The sequence below is a fragment of the Apium graveolens genome, chromosome 6 (genome assembly GCF_009905375.1).
Source record: "Apium graveolens cultivar Ventura chromosome 6, ASM990537v1, whole genome shotgun sequence".
Taxonomy (NCBI): Eukaryota; Viridiplantae; Streptophyta; class Magnoliopsida; order Apiales; family Apiaceae; genus Apium; species Apium graveolens.
This window is the reverse complement of record NC_133652.1, coordinates 77,255,211-77,266,412: the sequence shown is the minus strand read 5'-3', so window position 1 is coordinate 77,266,412 and position 11,202 is coordinate 77,255,211. Positions and strand designations below refer to the sequence as shown.

General features: G+C 39.9%; 1 protein-coding gene across 1 annotated transcript; it reads left to right on the top strand.

Moving 5' to 3' along the window:
* Positions 1-9,915: 9,915 nt before the first annotated feature.
* On the top strand, positions 9,916-10,443 carry LOC141665253 (uncharacterized). Its single transcript, XM_074471233.1, has one exon. The coding sequence runs from the start codon at positions 9,916-9,918 to the stop codon at positions 10,441-10,443; it is 528 nt and encodes a 175-aa protein (XP_074327334.1).
* Positions 10,444-11,202: the final 759 nt, after the last annotated feature.

Sequence of the window (11,202 nt, the reverse complement as noted above, 5' to 3'; positions counted from 1 at the left end):
AGGATGAACGCAAATCACGATGCAATTTGGGTTATCATTGATCGATTGACGAAATCAGCACATTTTCTTCCGATTAACGAAAGATTTTCACTGGACAAGTTAGTGCACTTATATCTCAAGAAAATTGTGATGCGTCATGGAGTACCAGTATCGATTGTATCGGATCGAGATCCTCGTTTCAATTCGAGATTTTGGAGACAATTCCAAGAATGTCTAGGAACAAAATTGAACTTCATCCACAAACGGACGGGCAAAGTGAAAGAACAATTCAAACAATTCAAACAATCGAAGATATGCTACGTGTATGCGCAATAGACTTTGAAGGCAATTGGGACGAGCACTTACCGCTATTGGAATTTTCTTACAATAACAGTTATCAAGCAAGTATTGGGATGCCACCTTATGAAGCTCTATATGGAAGAAAATGCAGATCACCTACCTGTTGGGATGAAGTAGGAGAATGCAAGATTCTAGGTCCAGAACTGATTCAGCAAACCAAGAAAAAAGTAGAACTGATCCGCAAGCGACTTTCGACAGCGTAAATATGCAGATTTATCTAGAAAGGATATGGACTACCAGAAAGGAGAGCATGTATTGTTAAAGATATCACCATGGAAGGGACTCACCAGGTTTGGCAACAGAGGCAAATTGAAACTCCGCTACGTCGGACCATTTGAAATTTTGAAGAAAATTGGGAAGGTTGCTTCAGAGTTAGATTTACCACCCCATATGCACCATATTCACAACGTATTTCATGTATCTATGCTTAAGAGGTACAACCCTGATACAAGACATGTAATAGAGTATGAACCAATAGAACTTCAGGCAGATTTGTCCTATGTAGAACAGCCGATAAGAATTCTAGATCAGCAAGAGAGGGTATTAAGAAATAAGTCTGTGTCATTAGTGAGAGTTTTGTGGAGAAACCCAGTGGTTGAAGAATCAACCTGAGAGCTCGAGAGTGAAATGTTAGATAAATATCCTCAGGTGTTTGCATAGTATGATTCTGAGGACAGAATCCTGTTAAGGGGGGGAGAATATAACGACCGAGAAATTACGCTTGTATTATATCATAATAATGATATATTATGGGTATTATTATGTGATTAAATATGTTGAGTCATTAAACCCGAACTGTTATATGTTACGTGTTGTCTGTTTTGATCCAAACGTGTTTTGGATATTTATTGAGTATTTTATCATAGGTTATATATTTTATATCAAAACCCGTACAGCTCAAAACCATGTTTTAAAAGCTCGTATTTCAAATAAAATCATTTAAAATCATTGGCCCTATTTTGTCAAAAATTCTCTATACCATATCGCTATTCTGAACCCCTAGACATTCTACAAATTTACCTTTTTCGCGAAAAATGACTTTTCCGGACCCCTTCAGGTACCAACAACCCCATAAAAATCACATTTTTATTTTTATATGATCATGAAATTATCATACATCATTTTTCTTTGCATTTTTGTCATATTCACAATTTTTGGGAATTTTTAGCATTAATTTTGTATTTATTAGATATTTAAAAATTCAATATTAATACCCAAAAATTATAAAAATCGGGGCCAAATATTTTTATTAGGAGTGTAATTAGTCCCTTAATTTTATTTAGGGGTATTATTTTCATAAATATAAATACCTGATTTACTGTTAATTTTTCAATTAATTATAATTAAAAATCAGAAAAAATAAAAAGAAAAAGGAATTAGGATTTGTGGTGAAGAACATGGCAGAGAATCAAACCGAAGTTTGATCGTGATTCCGGCATCCAAATCGAACGTGTGAGTATCCGTTTTGAAGCTTGTGATATGTAGTTTCTATTTATGTAATCATTTTTGTTGATTGTTGAGTTGATTTTTAATTCGTATTTTCGGTTTTAATTCTTGAATTCGGGTTTTACGATTGGCTGCTTGTTTGATGTTATTGTTGTTGGAGACATTTAGATCGTCGTTTTTCCCGTCGAATGGTACCGGGTTCGCTGAGTTTCGTGTTGATTTTAAGGTCGTTGGAAAAGCGGCGACACCGCCGCCTGTTCTTTGAGCTCTGGTATCGGGGACGGCGAAGGAGGAAGGCGGGGGAAGTAGTCGTGATGTTGCTGTTGACTGGAAACGTGAAGAAACGTCGGGATTGTTGTGGTTTCGTATCTAGAATCGTGGCGACGAACCGAATTTTAGAACCGGCCGGCGACCCGGTTCGTTCTTCGTGACCCGATAACCCGGAGTCGACCCGGGATTGATCCAAAAACCCTAACCCTGAAACCCTATTTTGTGTTTCTGGTTTTTTTTATATTTATTTTATTTTTCTAAAAATTAGAAATTAGTTTTAGTAATTCTAAAAATTAAATAAAAATTAGTTATAATTAATTATTTATCTAATTATTTATTAGTTATCTAATTAATTAATAATTAGATAATTAATTAATAATTAGGTAATTAATTAATAAATAAGGATTAAAAATAATTAAATAATACGATTAATAATCTAATAATTAGTTAATATTACGAGTAACTCGTATTCATACGAATAGTGATTCGATGATGAGAATTATTATTCGAGCGATAATTTATTCGAGGGATATTGTAATAACAATTTGTATCGTATAATTAAATATCGATAATTAATTAGTGAATCGTATAAGTTACAATAATAATATAATGGTTCGATAATTATGTGAGGATTGCGAGTAGCTCGTAGTTATACGAGTAATTAATCGTTGAGTAGATTATAATTCGAGTAGTTAGTATTTATTCGATAAATAGTGTATCAGTTATTTGAATCGATTGATTATTTGTAAATAATCGATCTGATCGAGTAAGTATTATTAATTTATAAATAATTGTAATAAATAGTAATTAATCCTAATAATTGGGGATTAATTATTATTTTTTAAAAAAAAATATAATAATTATTAATTAATTATTTAAAAATGTAATTAAGGATTATTTAATTATAATTAATTATTTATAATTAATTATTAATTAACTAAATCTTGTTTAATTCATAATAATTAAACCGTTAGTCTGATTTGAGCGAAACGAAGCCCCTAGACTCAGAAAAATGAAACGAACCCAATAAAAATAGTTGTAAGTTATAATTTCTTCCGGAAAAGAGTGGTTTTGTGATAATTAATTGTTCATAGGCCCTATTAGGGGTAGAATCGAGTCGAATAAATCGCGAAAAATTATAATAAAATCAGATAGGGTTAGTTATTATAAATATGAATCTAGTATCGATTCTAAAAATAATAATAAGTCTAAAAATTAATTATGTGCTTTATGTGCTATGTGCTTTACGTGGCTATGTGAACCTTACGTGCTATATAATTATATGTGTATATATGCGAGTCAGATGGAAACGCATGGGTAGACTGATAAGGTTACGTGGTATCAATTCGAGATACACGTATATAGTAAGTTATCTAAACGACTATCTTTCTATGATTGGTTCAGTGTTAGCAAGCTAGGGACAGAAGGCGGTGAGTTAAACCAGGTTAAGTACGCGCAAGGCAAGTTTTTCCCCTATTCTAAATTCAGAATAGTGAATTATATTTCCTTTTATCATATCAGTTACCTTTGATAATTATTGTTCATATACACTGTTTGTTACCCAATTAATAATTCTTGTTTCTATTTCATTTCGATTCTTGATTTCTCCCAATTTATTGAATCCTCTATTCATATTCCAATACTTTTACCCTTGTTACATATACTCTGGTATGTCCTGGTGTTGGAATATATCAAAAGCATTCCGATTGTTCCGGATGCTATACCTTGGACTGGATGGTTACTATACGGGCTGGGTTTTACCCAGACCATTATTTAATAGGTCATAGTTGCCTGAGTACTCTTTATGTTGGTTGGGTCTATGCAGTTGGCTATAGATCTGCACTGTATCTTGACTGATCAGCAGGTTATAGTGCATATGTTGGTTCTTGTTTCCAGTCTTGTTCATTTGGCACTCGCCAGTGTTGGCAAATTATTATCCTATACAGATTCAGATGGTTGTTCAAACCAGCAACTTATTGGTTCACTTATTTCTCTCTCTTTATACTATATATACTGTTGCAGGCTTGTTGAGCAATTTTGGCCCATCCCTTTTTATTGTTATTCCTATTGTTTTACAGTTAAGGTAGAGAATGAAACCCATCAGGACCCGCGTAGTCAAGAAGCGAGTCAAGCGGGACCCTCTTATACCAAGAGTGTTCCTTCCTATTCCCGAAGAGAGCTTTGAATTACCAGATCAGGTGTAACAGGATAAGTAGTAATATTGGGTTGAATAAAAGTTTTGTGTAGTTTGAATAAAAGTTGTGTGATGAGAATGTAGATAGAATAAAGTTTTGTAACAAAGAGAGTTCTTGAGACAGATTATTTTATTTGGGTTTGTAATAAAGTGTAGTATGTGGTTCTTGTTTTCAACTCAAACCTTAAAAGATCCTGAGTAGTAATAGTTCGGGGTAATTATTATTTTTATATTCCGCTTGTGCAGGTTTAGTTTGTAGTTGTTATTAATAATGCCCCAAATCTATACCCCGGATTTGGAGGGTGTTATAAGTATCATACAGATATATTGTTATAAACGATTAAAATTACCAACTCCTATGTAATAGTTTTCCAAAGACACTCTCCTAATGAGTCTTAGCTTGTCACAGGCGAGCAAAGCTGCAGTAGCACAATTCTTCGACACGTTAAGAGTTGAGTTCGGGTCTGATATCAAAGTAACAATCATGACGCCTGGTTTTATAGAATCTGAAATGATTCAAGGCAAATTCCTGTTCAAGGGAGGTAAAATGGAATTCGACCCCGATATGAGAGATGTAAGCTCTGTTTCATACATGTTTATGTATTCTTCTGCAAGTCTCTTGAAACTTCAAAGATGCACATAATAGCTAGATTTAGAATTTTGCTAGAAGAACCATAAAAGTTATACTTTTGATGAAGCAGTGACATTTTAATTAGGATGATGTTGTGTAAAACTTGGATAATCTTTGTGTGTGTGATGTTTGTACAGGCTCAGGCAGGTCTAGTGCCAGTGAGAAGTGTAGTAGCATGTGCCAAAACAATAGTGAAGAGTGCGTGCAGGGGAGATGGGTACTTGGTGGAGCCAGCATAGTTTAGGATCAGCCACTGGTTGAAAATATTTTTTCTGGAGATTCTAGATGTGTTTATTTGGTTGCAGTACATCACCAAACCAGGAGCTTCGCCTCATCAGTCACTTAATAAGAAGATGATGGAACTCCCTGGAGTCAGGGCTTTCTATGGAGGGGCTGCTGAGCCACCAGCTGACCTCAAAACTGATTAGATTTTCTTGACGGTCATATAATCTTTTTTTTCTTTAGTTAGTTAGCTTGTCTAAAAAATAATCTTAGTTAATTAGCTTGTCTAATGAATAATGTCGGATCTTCTAGGCTCTGGATTTTTTATTTGTTCATGTACTTACGCATGTTCTGTTAAATTTTTATCCTACTATGATCTTTGTCAGCAAGGGCGGAGCCACATGCAAGCTGGGTTTCAAATTTTTATATAGCTCAGCTCATATATTTTAGAGTTAGTCTAGAGGAAATAGCCCAACTTTGAATTATTTTTGTGTTATTCTATTGTTTCTTGGCTTCTATTGACACTAGTGATTTGCTCACATTTGTAAATTCTCTTTTATGTTATTACAGGTTCTATATATTATAGCCTATGTGAAAAAAAAATCTTGACTCCGCCTTGTTTGTCAGTGATTGTCAAATCGTTCTAAAAACAAAAAATATGTGCGAGTGGACTGTTGGACCAGGACAAGACGGCCCAAAGGAATTATAGTTAGAATAATTGTAAAATATTATGTAAAGCCCAAGAAGGCCCACTTTGTAAGGAAAAGGCCCATTTGGGACTTGGTATAAATAAAAGAAAACAATCCCATTTGAAGGGATTGGCAAATTATAGCAAAGAGACAATCTCCTAAAATTAGAGTCTAATAATATAATATTATTGAAACATCATTTGGCGCTAGAAGGAGCTTTGCTTTAACAAGATCCAACCAGAAGATGATTGTAGAAGAGCTTGATCCGGGAATCGCCGGACCGACTCAGGTAAAGGAGTTGACGGCAGAAGTTGTCGCCGACCCCTCGACCCACGGCGATCGCGAGCTTCCTAAACAACCGGCCTTGAAGCCGAAGTGTTTGTTTCCTCCACTTGAGGCGCCTCCGGAAGATCAATCTCTGGGCTTGAAGGACACACTTTAAAGGGACAGAAAAAGAAAAACTGTTTCAGATCAGCGTTTTAGAGTTCAGACATCTAAAGGAAAGAAAGTTCTCTCGAGCGACATACGACTACATTCGGAAAGGAAAGAAAGGCTAAAATCCCAAAACCAAGAAAATCCAGAAGACCCACTTGATTCAGATGAAGAACTCGAGTTTCTAGAACACGAAACTCGGAGATTGCAGGCTAAACTTGAGCGAAAATGCGAGATTCACCGTCTCCGTCGAGAGCTCCAACAAACTACAATTCAAAATGAAAAACAAGATGATGAATTTTATGACGGGGACGATGCTGAGTACGAATATGAACCGTCGGTAGAGTCGACATATTCACAACCACGCGAACGTCGACAGAGGACAGTGTCATCTGCCGATGTCTCGCGTCAGACAGAATCCACAGAATCTATATCTCACGAGAAGTTCGCTAAAATGCAGGAGGAAATCGCCCAGATGCGTACCTTGATGAGAAATCAGGCAGGGTTTGAAACCGTTTCCGAGAGCCCCCTATCATTGGTGCTTGAGAAGTCACGCATCGACAGGACACTGAAAACTCCGGCCCTTGATCATTTCGACGGATCCTCGGACCCGTTAGCATTCCTCAATATCTTCGATGGACGCATGGCCTTCTTCGGCCACTCACAGGTCGCTCGATGTCAATTCTTCTCTACTTGCCTCCAGGGTACCGCCCTTCGATGGTACAGCAACTTGCCCCCCCCCCCGGTCGATCGACTCATGGGCGGCCCTAAAAAATAAGTTTCAAGCTCGTTTTTCCAGTAACTACAAAGGAATAAAGGTCACAGCTTCCCTAATGACAATGCACCAACGCTCAGGAGAAAGTCTCCAAAGTTTTCTAACACGATTCAGAGAAGAAATAGCAAAGATTCCAGATCTAATCGAGCAAATGGCAGTCAATTTTCTGACAGCAGGCATTGATAAATCTCGCCATGGTTTGCTCTTAGAGGAGATCTTTGAGAAAAGACCCAAAACCTTACAAGCAGCATTCCAAATTATAGAACATCGCATGATGCTCCAAGAGGCAGTAAGCTGCATACAGTCCCCCAAACGCTCCTCTAGGTATGAACGACGGCGCAGCTACAGTCCGCGATCTCCCGCGCGTGACAAACGTCAAGAGTGTTGCCGTTCACCGCCTAGTCATACCGTCGAGCATCAACCAAGGGACAGAAAAGAGAGAGACTGGCAACCCCGCAGTCGTCCAGAAAAAGAATTTACCAAGCTTAACACTGAGAAAACGACCATCTTAGCGGTCCTAAAGACAGAGCCGAACTATCGTCCTCCAAGACCCATGAAACCGGGTCGTACTCCAAGCTCTAGATACTGCGATTACCATGAGGATACAGGCCACACAACTGAACAATGCTTTCAATTAAGCAACCTCATCGAGGGGAAAATTCGCCGAGGACAGCTAGTGCATTATGTACAGCGGGAAGATTCTCCTCGACGTCATAGACGAGTTGAAGAAGATCGTGTAATTGACGTTATCTTTGGTGGTGTGGCAGCCGGGGACTCTCTCATAATTCCCGAAAAAGCTATGCCCGTGAGGTTTTTAATGGGTTGCATCCAAACGCACCCGGACAAATCCGTCCCCTGTCATTTCCTTCTCAGACGATGACTACGGCCCTGGTCTCATCGAAGGCCATCAGGATGCCCTTGTCATCACGACCCGGGTGGGAAACAACACGGTAAAAAAGATGTTGGTCGACAACGGCAGCTCTGTCGACGTCCTATACCATCATGCCTTCTCCCGAATGGACCTCGGGGATCGACGCCTCGAGAATGCCCGAACGCCTCTATATGGTTTTACTGGGAATGAGGTACATGTAGTGGGGACAGTCGACATGCCGGTGCTTTTTGGTTCTCCCCCATGTCAGATTTGGAAGATGGTCAAGTTTCATGTGATCAGTGCATCCTCGAGTTTCAACGCCATATTGGGACGAACAACGATCACCGCCCTTCGGGCCATTACTTCCATCTCCCATTTAAAAATGAAGTTCCCCACAGACTTTGGTGTAGGAGAAATGATTGGTGATCAAGCGACGGCTAGGCAGTGTTACCTAACCACTATTTTTCCAAGGAAAAGGACAGATGAAGAGTTAGAGGTCAATCAAGTACTTGACATCGACACATCCACAAGCAATTCATGCTCCCCTCTCGAGAAAACAGAAGATATAGAAGTATTTGAAGGAAACCCCGATAAAATAACAAGAATTGGCAAGAATCTCTCCTCAGATCTCAAAAAAGAAATCACGAATCTCATCCGGGAATTCTCCGATATTTTTGCTTGGGTCCCGAAGGACATGCCCGGTATCCCAGAGGCCATTGCTCGACATTCGCTGCACATTAGTAAGGACATCAGGCCTGTGTGACAGAAACAACGCATATTCTCGGCCGAGAAAAGAGCAGCCATCGACCAAGAGGTCGACAGACTCCTCGACGCCGGCTTCATCGAGCCTGTGCAATTCCCCACATGGATATCGAACGTGGTTCTGGTTAAGAAAAGCAATGGGAAGTGGAGAATGTGCATTGATTATTCAGATGTTAATAGGGTGTGCCCCAAAGATTTTTACCCTTTGCCCAATATCGACCAACTCATCGACGCCACAGCGGGAAATGAACTCCTGTCCTTTATGGACGCCTTTTCGGGGTATAATCAAATTAAAATGGATTCCCATGACTGGCAACAAACTGCTTTCATCACACACAGGGGAGTCTTTGGTTACAAAGTAATGTCCTTCGGATTAATCAATGTGGGCGCTACTTTTCAGCAGACGATGGATAAAATATTCTCCTCGCATATAGGAAGAAATATGCTGATATACGTCGATGACATGATTACAAAGTCAAAAGTTGCCTCTGATCATGTGACAGACCTTCGAGAAACGTTCACCAACGCAAGGGCAAACAACATGCGACTAAACCCTGAAAAGTGTTCATTCGGCCTTACTGCAGGTAAATTCTTGGGGTTCCTGGTCACCCAGAAAGGCATCGAGGCCGATCCAGCTCAGACAAAAGCTATTCTAGAAATGAGCAAATCAAGATCCATTAAAGACTTACAAAAGCTCACAGGGTGTATAGCCGTTCTTCGAAGGTTCATCCCTCAATCCTCAAAGAGGTGCCTCCCATTTTTCTCTGCAATGAAGAAAGCTTCCAAATTATCACAGTTTGAATGGAACGAAGATTGTGAAAAAAATTTCACCGAATTAAAAGATATTTTTGACAAATCCTCCAGTTTTAACTCGACCCTTAACAGGCGAACCTCTACGAGTATATCTCTCAGCTTCCGATGAAACTGTCGCGGCAGTGTTGGTCCGTGTCGATGAGGGAAAAGATGTCCTTGTATATTACATCGGCCACTCACTCCGAGACGCGGAAACAAGATACCCACAAGTCGAGAAACTCGTATACGCTCTTGTTGTCGCGAGCCGTAAGCTCCGTCATTATTTTCAAGCGAGAGAAATCCATGTTCTCACCAATCTACCTCTGAAAAGAATCCTACACAAGCCCGACATAACAGGGAGGCTCGCAGCTTGGACCGTAGAGTTAAGCCAGTTCTACATCGAGTACAAACCTCGAACGGCGATCAAGGCCCGAGTTCTCTCGGATTTCGTCGCTGAATGCCAGTTCAAATCCAAGACACATAAACCTGAAGATGACCAGCCTTTTATTTGTTGATGGCTCCTCGACATCCAACTCTGGAGGAGCAGGGGTCATACTAATCAGTCCAGGAGGACTCGAAATCCAACAGGCTCTCAAGTTCGGGTTCTTCGCCACAAACAGCGTGGCCGAGTACGAGGCACTCATCGCCGGACTAAAGCTCGCATCCGATCTCGAGGCAGAGGTCATTGACATATTTGGGGATTCTCAGTTGGTTTCCAAACAGATAAGTGGCGAATTTAAGACGCATAATGAAAGGATGGCCCGATATTTAACAAGAACACAAGAGCTTCTTAGTAAAAAAAATTCATGGAAAATGTCAAACGTCGACAGGGAGGAGAACCAACGGGCCGACTCTCTAGCCAAACTGGCCTCTTCCAATCTCCCTACTAATCTCAGCCCAACATACGTCGACATTTTGGAGATCCCCTCCGTCGACGAAGTGTCAGTTAATCAAATCCAGGCTAGGCTCGATTGGCGCCAACCCTTCCTTGAATACATTATCGACAACAAGTTTCCTTAGCATAAGTCCGAAGCCCGCACTCTTATGTTCAAAGCAAGGAACTACTGTGTTGTGGGTTCGGTGTTATATCGACGTGCCCTCTCTGAGCCTCTACTTCGTTGCTTGTCTCCAGAAGAGGCCCTCTAAGCAATCGTAGAAATACATACGGGAATATGTGGTGAGCATCTAGGAGGAAAAACCTTAGCCATTAAAATTATCCGACAAGGTCTATTCTGGCCCACAATTCGAAAGGATTGTGAAGATTACGTCAAAAAATGTCAAGCATGTCAGCTTCATGGAAATGTAAACCGTCGACCCACGACTGAGCTAAACTCTATTCTCAGCCCGTGCCCCTTTTTCCAATGGGGAATAGATATTGTGGGTCCCTTTCCAAAATCCAAAAATCAGTGCCAATACATCGTAGTCGCCGTGGATTACGCAACCAAATGGGTCGAAGCAAAACCCCTTGCTAAAATTCGAGAAAAAGAGATGATAGAATTCTTTATGGAATACATCGTCTTTCGCTTTGGGATCCCCAGAATCTTAGTTTCCGATAACGGCACTCAGTTTGTAGGGAAACGGTTTGAGGAAACCCTGCTTGAATTAAAAGTCCAGCATATCAAAGCATCTGTAGCATACCCCCAAGCTAATGGACTAGCAGAAGTAACAAATAGAATCATCATACAAGGCTTGAGGAAAAGAATTGAAGAAATACCCCGATGCTGGGTCGATGAACTCCCGAACGTGTTGTGGTCGTATAGGACGACTCCCCGAAGCGCG